A 13603-nucleotide genomic window follows, 5' to 3' on the forward strand; every position below is an offset into this window, starting at 1 on the left:
TTGAGTGATTTAATTTTTCTTTCAACCACAACCATAATAGTTTCAGAACTATTTCCTGGTCAAATTTAGTGCTAAATACAGCACTGTTAGAGCCAAAAAAAAATTTAAGTGAAACCTACGAGCAGTCCAAAATTTTGTGCATCTTGACTCAAAAATTCACGTCTGTGCATTAGCTTAATATCTTTTCAACGGCTTAATGTTTTTTCTTTTTAATAAAGAGCAAGAAAAGCATACAACTTTGATTTATGCTGTCAGAATATCTGGTAAAACAGATGCTGCCAATTTTTGCTCTACAAGAAATCTTGAACAGCACTACAGCTCACTTCTTACAAAATATAAATTCCGAAAGGCAAAATAAAGCAGAGCAAAAGGAAAATTAATGCTGTTGAATGCCTCGGGGCTAAAAGGTTGCTCTGGTACACTTCCACGCCAAGTACATCCAGAACAATATCTTCCTGGGTGACCCAAATGCATGGAAACTTTAACTTTCAAAACAAAAAGCCTCTAAATACACCATACGAATTATACATCATCTTTTAATTCTATAATGTCCAATTGCAGGATGAAAATGGGAATGATCACAAGGATGTTTGAAAGATTCGAGCTGCTAGATGCTTTTGAATCCAGTTTGAGGGAGAGGGGAACGAAGATAAACTGGTTACCACACAAATCAGCTGAAGATTGTCACCTCACTGAATGAACACATGTCCGGCACAGTAGCACTAATGTACGCATGCATTAAAAAAAAATCTTGATAGATAAAAGATTTGTATGGGTGCGTCTTCAACATTCTCCCGAAGGGTAACTTGGCAAACTGCTGCAGTGCTTTGGCATGAACTCAAATGCAGAAGAGCAAAATGACTGACAAGGGATAAAATGGATGGCCAGTTCATTAAAAAAATGAGCAACCAAGTAAAAGTCTCATTGTTGAATCAGACCAACAGGCTGGTAGTTTGCATCAATTGCAGAGTGAAATAATGAAATAATGGGAACTTAAACCAAAAACGATAAATAATTGGCAGAACATTACACAACAGCAAACGAGTTAGATCCAAGTATGATCATTTAAACAGCCCAACAATTCAAGCTGTGTAGATGAGAAAACATTTATCTTTTATAAATCATTTCACTTACTAAAATAGCTTTGAAATGAAAAAAATTAGAATAAATGCTGCAGCCTGCAGTGCAGAATAGTTTTATTTTTGGTTTACAGCCGCCCGACAGTCAGGTGAAAAAGAAATGTGGATTACCAAATTAAAATAAGTTTACACTGTGTTAATCATATGGATGAAACAATGTTATGTGACTACATAATAAGACAACAAACGATCTGACAGGCTTCTGAAATTTACATTATCGATCTTGTAAAGGTTCTTCAGTCTTTGAACAGAAGCATCCACCACAAACTCTCAGGAGTGAACCAAAGTTCCCAGCATGAATATAATCCATAAAAGACTTTTGACAAAAGACCTTTAAGAAATGACATTAGGATTCCATTCAAGTTTCCTGACCAAAAATATAAAGCGTTTCACACAAGCGGACAGATTAGTTCATTTTTGGGGTCAAAAATGGAAAACGAAACACAAAAATCATCTGCGGCAACTCCGAAGGACAGAAGTCATCGAGTGGGACTCTGTTCCGTGGAGAGATGCTTTTACTCAAAAGGAAGAGCAGGTTGCCAGATAGGTTATCTGACGACCTTCTTTAGAATGAAACCGCTAAAATACAAAAGCTTGACCCAGCAGTACCAAAGACAATGGAGCTCCTTGCAGTCTATACAGCACTTTTCAGGACATTATGAATTCCAGCTTCATCCTGTAGAATTTACAGTGCAAGAGGCCATTTGGCCTATCGAGTCTGCACCTGCCTTTGGAAAGAGGTCCCCACTTAAGCCCACACCTCCACCCTATCCTGCAACCCAACCTAACCTTTTGGACACTAAGGGGCAATCCACCTAACCTGCACATCTTTGGACTGTGGGAGGAAATCCACGCAGACATGGGGAGAAAGTCCAAACTACACAGTCACCCGAGGCCGGAATTGAACCCAGGTCCCTGGAACTATGAGGCAGCATGCTAACCACTGTGCCATCATGCCGCCCCATAATCTCGATTATTCCAGTTAACTGACAGAGCAGTTCTGCAGATATTGTACAAAGTGACCTCAAGGCTAGTCCAGGGTATTGAAGATGATCTACTGGACTTCACAATCAATTTTCTATCTGCATGGTGACACATTGAAGAACTGCTTGTTTTTAAGTGTCGGAAGCAGTTGCCTCATTTCATAGCTCTAGACTAGGTTTTGTTCATTTGTATATTGTCCACACTTGCTTGATGGGCTGAATGGTTGGTCAACTCGGTCTTGTAAATGGATTTCACAAATCCTCCAAAAAGAAAATAATTCAAGGAAAGAACAGCCTAGGCATTAGGTCTTACCTAGTAAAGCTGATGGAGCATCAGTTCCTGGAGCTCACAAAATATCCAGTTTTTAAATTAAAAAACAAGAAGTTTAATTTTCATGAAATAAATGCAAGCTGGAAAAGTTGCATGTTGCCTTCCCAACCTGCAAGGGACCAACATCAATTACCAACAAAATGCAACATCACCCCAAAGCAACATTTAGTTACATGGCTCAAAGCCTAGTGATTGAACAAATCCTTGGTCAAATTGCAACTGGAATCGCTGAGTAATTTCAGTGGGAGAATGCTTAAATCAAGTGATCTAGCAGTATAAAAATGCTGCTGCACTTGCATTAATAATAGTTACCCACTGATCACAAGAGATCTGTAAATACAAGAAATGATTTTGTGACAAGGGTATGACTTAACACCAGAACGGATCAATGACGTCATTTGTTTTGATATCTTAATGTTTTATATGACAGGTTCTTTCCATTTGGAACAGGTCCTTAGAAACAATAATCCTTTGATCGTAATGACACCAAATTAGTCAATTTTTGGAGTTGAAAATGGAAAACAAAAAGGTAACAATGATCATCTGTGGCAACTCCCATGGACAGAATTCATTAAGTGGGACTCATGGAGAGATGCAGACCAGATATAGAAACTCCTGGAATTGGAAGGCCCACCTTTAGGATAGAAACCAACTGAATGCACCAAGGAAATGTACAGAAGACGGACTAATCAAATCAGCATATGGAGAAGATAAGGTAAGTTTCTCTCATCGCATATCACCATTGGAAGCTATCTATTTCACCTTCAGTTAAAGATATGCAAGAAGCATCTTGACATCCAACAATGTCTTGCACAATGAAAAGTGAAATTCAGCTTGTTTTAATCGGATTGATTGGCAACAAATTGGGCTCAGACCTAAAACCCATTTCTTGAACTGCACGATGGAGGCAGAGAGAGAAAGAAAACACTTAGTACATCAATGCACTGCACAGATTGGTAGCAAAGGGGTGAACGTAATCAATTCCTACTAAGACTGAAGGGGTTTATTTAGGTATACAAGACCAACATTCATAACTAGCTGGCATCAAATGAGTCCTCCAGACAAGAGTGTCTGGCATCATCTCGGATAAACTTACTCTTCAAATTTCATTAGTTCTGAAACTAGTTTTCTTTTGAAACAAGAGATGGAAGATCAAATACCAAAGGTTGGGAAAAACAACTGACTCATTAGATTGTTGAGACATAGAGGTGCTATCACTAAAAAACATACTTTGAAGGGGCAACTTCAGTGTTCCTTTATCAACTGGGGTCATTCCTGAAGCACATAAGTATACGGCAAAGACTAAATCTGCTCAAGTATGTTTGTTGGTCAATGAGTCCTGGACTCAATTTCTCAAAAACCTGTAAAAATTGTTTTTAGATACATCAAAATTAAACAAAATGGTTGGCAGAGAGAAAACAAATCATGGAAGAAAACTCATTCTCTTCCTTACCAGTCACGTATTTATTAAGGCTATATACAATGTTTAAAGATTCCTCGGAATCTCCTATGACAATATTACCTCTGATGATCTCAGCACGACTCTATGCACCTTAGTGTCCCAACTGCAATCTACAGTTATAAATTGGTCACTTGAAGCTTTTCTCTTTCAGTTCCGAAATGCGCTTGCTACCAAAGCAAAGGCACAATACTATGTTTCTATAATCTCTTGAGCGATGACTACTTCTTTGAATTTTTAATTCCTTGTTTGAGCTGTGGTGGGCCAGGAGACTGTCCCTTCATCTGCATGGGTGCAGGTGGTGCTCGTTGCAAAGGAGGAGGCCGCATACCAGGTGGAGTTTGTGGATACATTGGCAGTCCTCTTAAACCCAGGTGTGGATAGGTCAACATTGGGCCAGGATTTCTTGAAGCCATAAATTGATTTAAAAGTGGATTCATTGGATACTGCTGCTGTTGCGCTGCCATCTGGTTAAACTGTTGCTGTCTTCGGCTCATTAATATCTGCTGTACAGATCTGATCAGCTGTGAAAGGAAAGCAGAAATGAGAGCACAATTATCTATCGAGTGTTTAAGTTGCAGCACATGGAGAAATCCATACACTAAGTTCATTAACCTACTACTAAAGTTCTGATTTTGACACTGAAAAGGAAGGTGCCGAGTAGAGACTAGGCACTCTCAAGGGAGAATGCAGATAATTCAGAAGTCAATGCTAGGCTAGCTATAGAACTCAGCAAGTAGTTTACCTTAATCGTGTGACTCAGAATTCCCTAAATGATCTCTTCAACAATTAGTTTGCATGCTCAGATGTACAACCTACATTTGTGCATAATAATCTGATTAGATTATCTACCTCCTCATTATATCAGTATATTTCAACAGATCAGAAAAAGTAGATGAGTTTTGGAGACATGTGGTAAATTTTCACTGTGACTTTTTCACACATTATACAACAGGAGGTGTTGTCCAATTAAATTCAAATTAGCAATGGCCACAACCCCTTAAGATTAACAGGAGTCAGCAGTCGTAACGCATGTTTGGTTATCAATTACCACAGTAAAACAGTTGTAGGAATCAAAAGTAATCTGCTTATGAAAGAACATTAGCACTGATATGTGAGAAATATGAGAATGACTAGAGCGAGGGTAGGTCCGATCAAGGACGGTAGCTGGAGATTATGTATTGAGTCTGAAGAGATAGGACAGGTCTTGAACGAGTACTTTTCTTCAGTATTTACGAATGAGAGGGGCCATATTGTTGGAGAGGACATTGTGAAACAGACTGGTAAGCTCGAGGAGATACTTGTTAGGAAGGAAGATGTGTTGGGCATTTAGAAAAACCTGAGGATAGACGTCCCCCGGGCCTGATGGGATATATCCAAGGATTCTATGGGAAGCAAGAGATGAAATTGTAGAGCCGATGGCAATGATCTTTTCGTCCTCACTGTCAACAGGGGTGGTACCAGCGGATTGGAGAGTGGCGAATGTCGTGGCCCTGTTCAAAAAAGGAAACGGGGATAACCCTGGGAATTACAGGCCAGTTAGTCTTATTTCGGTGGTAGGCAAAGTAATGGAAAGGGTACTGAGGAATAGGATTTCTGAGCATCTGGAAAGACACTGCTTGATTAGGGATAGTCAGCACGGATTTGTGAAGGGTAGGTCTTGCCTCAAGTCTTATTGACTTCTTTGAGGAGGTGACCAAGCATGTGGATGAAGGTAAAGCAATGGATGTAGTGTACATGGATTTTAGTAAGACATTTGATAAGGTTCCCCATGGTAGGCTTATGCAGAAAGCAAGGATAGTGGGAAATTTGGCCAGTTGGATAATGAACTGGCTAACCAATAGAAGTCAGAGTGGTGGTGGTGGATGGCAAATATTCAGCCTGGAGCCCAGTTACCAGTGGCATATAGCAGGGATCAGTTTTGGGTCCTCTGCGGTTTGTGATTTTCATTAATGACTTGGATGAGGGAGTTGAAGGGTGGGTCAGTAAATTTGCAGACAATACGACGATTGGTGGAGTTGTGGATAGTGAGGAGGGCTGTTGTCGGTAGCAAAGAGACATAGATGGGATGCAGAGCTGGGCTGAGAAGTGGCAGATGGAGTTTAACCCTGAAAAGTGTGAGGTTGTCCATTTTGGAAGGACAAATATGAATGCGGAATACAAGTTCGGCACAACATCGTGGGCCGAAGGGCCTGGTCTGTGCTGTATTTTTCTATGTTCAATGTCCCAAAACATCACTCAAGAAACGTTTTGGGGGATCAACTGTATGAAATGTTTTTCACCCACAAGATGGCAACTAATTACAATCCTGGACTTTGAAATTAAACAGTTTTGATCCTACTAAATGGAATTCCTGAAGCAGCCCAGTTTCCCTGGATGCCCAATACTCCTTTGAATAGGAGTCCTGCTACGGGAACAGAAGCTGTTCAAATGTTGTCATCCCTAATCCTGTGGCAGAAGGATTGAAATTGCTGATTTTGCACATGATCCGGGAGTTCATTTTTGAACGACCATCAGTTTGGTTAGTGCACGAGAAGCAAACAAAGCATACAGAAATCAAATTGAAGAATTTATTCAGTATCTGAGAAAATAAACTATAGCCATTAAAAAGGTAAAAAATTTAACTTTAGCTGATTTCAGATCAAAATTGATCTACAATTTGAACTCAGTCTTTTCATATATCTGAAGAATGGAATGCCTTGCATTAAGTTGAAAGCATTTCACTAACTATACAGCTACTTGTGTGAGTGAGGTCTACTGAAAAATGTCATTGGTGAAGTGGTTCTGCGAGGTTCCTAAATATTGAAATTACATCTCAAGCTTCTGCTATATTTCAGCCAGGTGCCTTTTTACTAGTCCTGTAATCAACTGTAACACAAGTTACCCAAAAATGGTGATGCTCAATGTTGGTAACTCAACTTTCACAAACTATTAATGACTACAGTAGAAACTTGAAGACACATGGAAATAAATTCTATGTCTATTCAACTAAAGTTCAATATGAAAATCTAATATTTGTGATAAATAATGCAAATATATTTACATAGTATAAAACAAAGTTATGTATCCAATTATTGTTTTCCCCTTATTAAGAAGCAATTTTAGCGTGGCCATGCACATCTTTGGGTTGTGGGGGTGAAACCCATACAGACACGGGGAGAATGTGCAAACTCCACACGGACAGTGACCCAGGGTCGGGAGCGAACCCGGGTCCTCAGCGCAGTAAGCAGCAGGGCGAACAAACTACACCACTGTGCTGCCCTCAAAGTTATGAATGTTTAGTGCACTTTTCAAATTTAGAGTTTTCCAAATTGTTAATACAGACAGATTTTTAAATGTCAAACCTAACCCTGTTTAAATATGATTTTTTAAATGAAAAATACCATGAAGACTCTGGAGTTTGCATGTTCACCTAGTGTCTGCAACAGTTTCCTCCTGGTGCTTCCGTTTCCTCCCACAGTCCAAAGATGGGCAGGTTAGATGGGGTTGGGGCAGCTTAGCACTGCTGCCCCATGGCATGGAAGATCCGTATTCAATCCTGGCCTCGGGTCACCGTCATTGTGGAGTTTGCGTGGGCCTCACCCCCACAATCCAAAGATGTGCAGGGTATGTGGATTGGCCACACTAAATTGCCCCTTGATTTGAAAAAATGAATTGGGTACTTTAAACTGATTCAAAAAAAAAGTTAGGTGGGGTTACAGCGGGGGCGTGTATAGGGTGCTCGTTCGGAGGGTCAGTGCAGATTGGATGGGCCAAATTGCCTCCTTTTGCACTGTAGGGATTTTCTACTTTTTAACAAGGAAATTGCCAAGGGCAGATGTGCCCCACAAATCAACCGCTCTTTTGCTAAGTAGGAGTAGAATAAAGTCAGAAAAATGTTTAGTTGTGCAGACTTTGGGCAGCACGGTGGCATAGTGGTTAGCACTGCTGTCTCACGGCACCGAGGTCCCAGGTTCGTTCTCGGTTCTGGGTCACTGTCCATGTGGAGCTTGCATATTCTCCCTGTGTTTGTGTGGGGTTCACCCCCACAACCCAAAGATGTGCAGGGTAGGTGGATTGGCCATGCTAAATTGCCCCATCATTGGAAAAACTTTTAAAAAAAATATATATTTTTTAAAAAAGAGTACCCAATTATTTTTTCCAATTAAGGGGCGATTTAGCGTGGCCAATCTACCTACCCTGCACACCTTTTGGGTTGTGGGGGTGAAACCCACGCAGACACGGGAAGAATGTGCAAACTCCACATGGACAGTGACCCAGGGCCAGGATTCGAACCCGGGTCCTCAGCGCCGTAGGCGACAATGCTAACCCACTGTGCCACCGTGCTGCCCACATTGGAAAAACTTAATTGGCTACTCTAAACTTATAAAAAAAGGTTGTGTAGACTTTAGGTACCCATGCTTATTCATCAAAACTGAGATGGTTATAAGTACTTACCAGCTGTTGTTTTGAAAGGATATCATTGTACATAGCTTCTCTGCGTTTTAATTCAAGATCCTGGCCTGCCTGTTTGCTCAGTGACACTGCTTGAACTTGCTCTTCGGTCAGGTTGGGATTCTCCTTCCACTAAAGAAAAGAAACAACAGTTTAAAAACCACGATAACCCTGGAATAGGAGAGTTGACAAACACGACGAAAAGCTATGCAGTTCGCGATCCATAGCTAATCTCAGTTCAGTTCCCTTTTGATTGAAGTGACCATTCTGGTTAAAAATGAATTAGTAAGTTTCAGATTGGAATGTATGCAAAGCATAGCAAAAGGGTACCAACTTATTTGAATATTATATCAGTGAATGTCTAGAACTTGGTTTTATTGACTGAAACATGTTGTTGTCCCCATGTAACTGTAAAGGTTTAAGGAAAATAAACGAGTAGTCTCGAAGTGATCAGGCCCATCAATTCCATGGCCCAGTAGTTTGCTTGTGATTTCAGGTTAAGAGGAAGTGAGCACAAACAACCATTTATAATCATTGCCACAGTTTGCAGGCAACTCGAGAGAGACAGTAAATTCTGCGGATGTGAACAGTAAGTTAAAAATGGGCATAGCAGTGTCAAGACCTGGTCAAACATGATCTTATTGAATGGTGGAGCAGACTCGGTGATCAAAATAGCTTAACTCCAGCTCCTATTGCTTATTCTTATAGAGAGGGATCAATACGATGGCAAATGGAAGTGCAAATTCATCCACTTTGGATCTTGGGATCAAAGACAAAAATATTTTCTTAATGGTTAGACAAAAAGCTGTAAAGGAGCAAACAGATTTAGGCATCCATGTACACATTTCACTACAAGGGCACAGGTATAAAAGTAATAACAAAAATTAATGTAATGTTTCCTTGATCTCAAGGGGACTGAATATTCCAGTTATACAAAGCCTTTCAGATCCAACTACAGTACTGTGTTGAGTATTGGGCATCAAACCTCAGAAAGGATCTTTTGCTTTGGTAGGGATACAGATTTCCAGAATTATACCAGAGCTTTAAGGATTAGGTTATGGAGGAAGGTTGCATAAACACTGCCTGTATTCCTATGAATTTAGACGGTTGCAGTTAGAGTTAAGTGAGACATTAAAAATGTTAAAGGGGCTTAATTCCCCAAACTGCGTTCTGCGAGAGGCATCCAGTAGTTCTTCGGAGACCCAGGCGGCGGGTGCTGTTGGAACTCCAGAGCAATGCCAATTTCAAAATAGATGAATAGATCAAGTGGGCCAGAGCTTAGCCTCGCCAAGCACTGGGTGTTGATAGGCCGACTAATGAGCCTATCAGCATCCGGTGCGCAGAGAGGCCGAGCTCTCCTTGGCCCATTTGATTTCTTAAAAGCCCCCATGGTAGTGGGGGTGCGGGGAACCAGTGGGAGTGGTAGCGGTGGAGTACCAGCTTAGTTACTACTTCTTTTTAAAACATTTTATTAAAATGTTTTCTTTCCCCAATTAAGGGGCAATTTAGCATGGCCAATCCACCTACCCTGCACATCTTTGCGTTGTGGGGGTGAAACTCATGCAGACACGGGGAGAATGTGCAAACCCCACACAGACAGTGACCCAGGGCTGGGATCGAACCTGGGTCTTCAGCGCTGTAGGCAGCAGCGCTAACCACTGCGCCACCATGCCGCCCTTAGGTACTATTTCTGAGTAGGATGTTACTGTTTAGAGATTTGGCCAGGGTGGATAATGGGAGGGGGCTATGCAGCTGGCAAATGTATTTGTGACTATGTGTCTCTTCTTAATTCCAGAGGTCACAGGCTCTGAATATTTAACTGTGAGATACTATCTCATCTCTGTAATGCTAATCTAGGTGTGCTACTCAGCAATGGATCGATGGCTAGTGGGCAACTCGAAAAAGCAGAAAGTAAATGATTAAGCTGTCAAACAATCAGGGATGTACCACTCACTGCCCACATGATCTGAAGCAGTTGCAGGAAGTGCAAGTATGATGAAAGCTACCTGTCCCTGGAAATCAAGCCTGCTGGAGACCAAGTTACACCTGAAGCATAAGTGAAGTGAAGCTTTTCAAAATATTATCTAGCAGTTCCATGGCACCAGCTAAACTCGGAATACAAGAATAAGTTTCTTTAAGAGAAAACTTAATTCACTGATGAGCAGTAAATCCAGGATGGTAGCATCTTCCAAGACTGATAATGAGAATGCAACGTAGGTGTCCTACAGAGTAAGTTCCCACTTCATACTTGCCAGAGAAGCCCACAGGATTGACTAATACCTGATAAAAGCCTTGTGCCAAAGGCATTGTAACGTACATGCTAGAGATGAGGCTGCAGATAGGAAGACTGAGGCGCGACAGCTCTCCAACAATACTGTTGCACACTGAATTTTTGATCATGCTGTTGATATTGAGAGTCAGCTCGTTTCTAGTCTTAAATGTTGCGAAACATTCATTGCAACTAGATGAGTCCACTGAGGTGTCGGGGCTTGCAATATTGCTTGTATTTTCACGCTGTCTGTGACACTTGTTGGTACGCGAACCTTTGCAGGGCAACACCACTGGTGAACAAATATTCAACTGCATCAACAACTTCTTGGAAAGACATGGAATTAGTTGGGATAAGTGTATTGATGTGTGCACTGATGGCACCAGGTCAATGGCCAGGAAGACAGCAGATGCTGTAGTGTGGATTATAGCTGCCACGCCACACTGCAAGAGCAGTCACCGTGTCCTCCACAGACGTGCATTCGCTGTTAAAATGCCTCCACCTCTGAAACATCAAAGATTGTCCACTGAAAAAGAGATCAAGACTTTTTGAACTTCGTCGTGAAGGCTTGGTGTTAAGCGTGGGTCAGAAATGTCAATTTTCAGAATTGTTGACCAGTACTCCATGGCTTGCATATCTTACAGATATATTTACAAGGCTATATGGACTGAACCTGTTACTACAAGGGAAGGATTTTATCGTATTCACTGCAAGAGTGAAGGTTTCATCGCCATTGAGGAAAGTGTGGTTTTCGTACATAGAAAATAAGAACTTTGACTGCTTTCCCACATTGAATGACTTTCCCACTGAAGTTAATTCCATCCTTGGGGAGAATATTTTCAGTGACATTTACGTAGCATCTGTGTGCCTTGCACTCTTCGTTGTTGGAAATACTTCCCTCCATCAGATCAGCACAATAGGTGGGTCCATTCATAACCCATTTGTACTAACAGGCAGGACCGGGTGACTTCGTAGTTCATGACTATGAGATCCTGATTGATATATCTCTGACTCCACACTAAAGCAACGTGTCGGCGCACAACCACTGACGAATGTTTGAAGCAAATTAATGCACGAGTATCCTAATGTGGAAGAGAGCAATTTGTGATCTCCTTCCTTTCGCCTCAACATATTTGCGTCAAGTGGTTTCTTTTGATACTCGGCTACAAAACCAAAAAACAGGAGCTGACCGAATGCCACAGCTGAAATGAGAATCCAGCTCTCCAACATCACTCCTGGCATCAAGAGAATGTGAGAGCAACGGAGGCCGCATCACTCCTCACACTGAAGACAAGGTCAGTCTTCAGTTCTCAATAATTATGTTTTATTGGTGATATATGCATAGATATAGCTAGTAAAAACTTATTTACATTTCATTTCAGCATTCACACCTATTTTATGACAAAAAAAGGTGTTAACATTATGAGAATGTTTAGGGTTCCCTGATGCTCTTGCGAGGTCACGGCTCTTGGGGATCATGGCTGGAAAAGTTTGTGATACCCTGGCGTAGATACAGATAAACTGTGAACTCAGAACAACAGGGTATATATAAATCTTTAAATTGGAGCAAAAACATTTGGGAGTGAAGTCACAGGAAGTACGTTTTCACCCAAAGGGTAATGGAAATCAGCACACCTGAGGGGATAAATGGTCCAATGCTGTCCCAAATGTGATCAAACAAGGTTAATTTGGCACAGGATGAAAATACATATTAATTTTTGACAGTTGATCGAGATAGGATCATGGCCTGAATGTCCATATCAGATAATGTGTTTTCAACCAGATATCGAGAGGCCCTCACCTCTGGATTACTTTTCTAAAACAAAATGGTCACTGTACCAGTCAGCATCTATTGGCTAGGAAGCTGCTGTCACGTTCAAGAGACAGCCGTCACAATTTTGTGTGCAGTTGTTTTATCATCTGCATGAGCAGCATAAAAAAGGTAACTTTGACATTAAAGCATTGTGACACACTGTTATTGGAGCTGCTGGATCTCAAAAGACAAAGGAAGCTGAGGCATGTGGGTACCCAATATTAGGAATAGGTGTCTGTTCCCCACTTTGAGTACTAAAGTGTCTCTACTTGGCAAGGACAGAACACATTGGCTAGGAGGTCTCAGGATTGTGTTTTCCTCACGGTGCTGAGATTAGCTATTTCTATCATCTAATAACTTCCACGTCAAAAAATACTTGGGAGTCTGCAGCGTGGTTAATTAAATACCAGACCTGCTACGCTTTGTTTTGTCTCGCAATGAAAAGACATTGGATTAGGGAACAGAATAAGAAATCCAACTTAATCTTCTAAGCATGCAAAATCCTAGGTCAGCTTTCTTGGCGAAGCAGTCCGTTCAAATTCCACTGGAAGACTTAGAATTCAAGTTTAAAAGGATGGCATGATGGAAGACTGCAATCAGGTATTACAAACATTTCCTCCAGCAGTCACAGAATTAAACCAGGAGCTGGCAAAGATAACATCCTTCTGGAGATAAGCTTAGTGTGTCTTGCATGAGGAACATCCAATGCAAAAGTAGCAACAGAATTGTTGCCACTGGCAGCTTCCCCCCTTGCATTGAAAAATGAATGTAAACACAAGAACTAAAAAGAAATTTGCTCTATCAAAGATTAGGAGTGGATTCATCATAGTACTTCCTTTATTCAGTAATATTCCTATTTTTTTCAGAAAGGTAGCCAAATATGTTTCATTTCAACCAAAACCATATGTGCATAATCAGCATGGTCTATATTAGACAGCATGAAAGCCAAGTTTAATGGTATTAAAATGGGCATTATTTCATTTTTCATTGAATATTTTTATAATTTTCTTGTGTTAAATGTTCCAAAGCACTTATGAAACCCTCCAACATGGAGCACTTGCGTTTCGGATCAACGCACAGCTATAGACACAAATTGACAAAGGCTTTGATGGTGAGAAAATATCAAATGTTGCTGAAAGGTCAACTCCACCAAACAAAACCTTACTCTGCTCTGT

General features: G+C 40.9%; 1 protein-coding gene across 8 annotated transcripts in view; it reads right to left on the bottom strand.

Annotated features, from left to right (window-relative positions):
- Nucleotides 1–217: 217 nt before the first annotated feature.
- Nucleotides 218–13603, bottom strand: part of atrx (ATRX chromatin remodeler) — a 244313-nt gene continuing 230927 nt past the window's right edge. For all 8 annotated transcript variants that reach the window (XM_038774481.1, XM_038774479.1, XM_038774480.1 and 5 more), the window contains 2 exons: nt 8350–8478; nt 218–4436 (listed from right to left, as the gene is read on the bottom strand). In XM_038774481.1, the coding sequence (XP_038630409.1) occupies nt 4134–4436; nt 8350–8478 (432 nt within the window). In that variant the 3' untranslated portion in view covers nt 218–4133. The remainder of the gene's footprint in view (nt 4437–8349; nt 8479–13603) is intronic.

Source organism: Scyliorhinus canicula, chromosome 17, assembly GCF_902713615.1.
Source record: "Scyliorhinus canicula chromosome 17, sScyCan1.1, whole genome shotgun sequence".
Classification (NCBI taxonomy): Eukaryota; Metazoa; Chordata; class Chondrichthyes; order Carcharhiniformes; family Scyliorhinidae; genus Scyliorhinus; species Scyliorhinus canicula.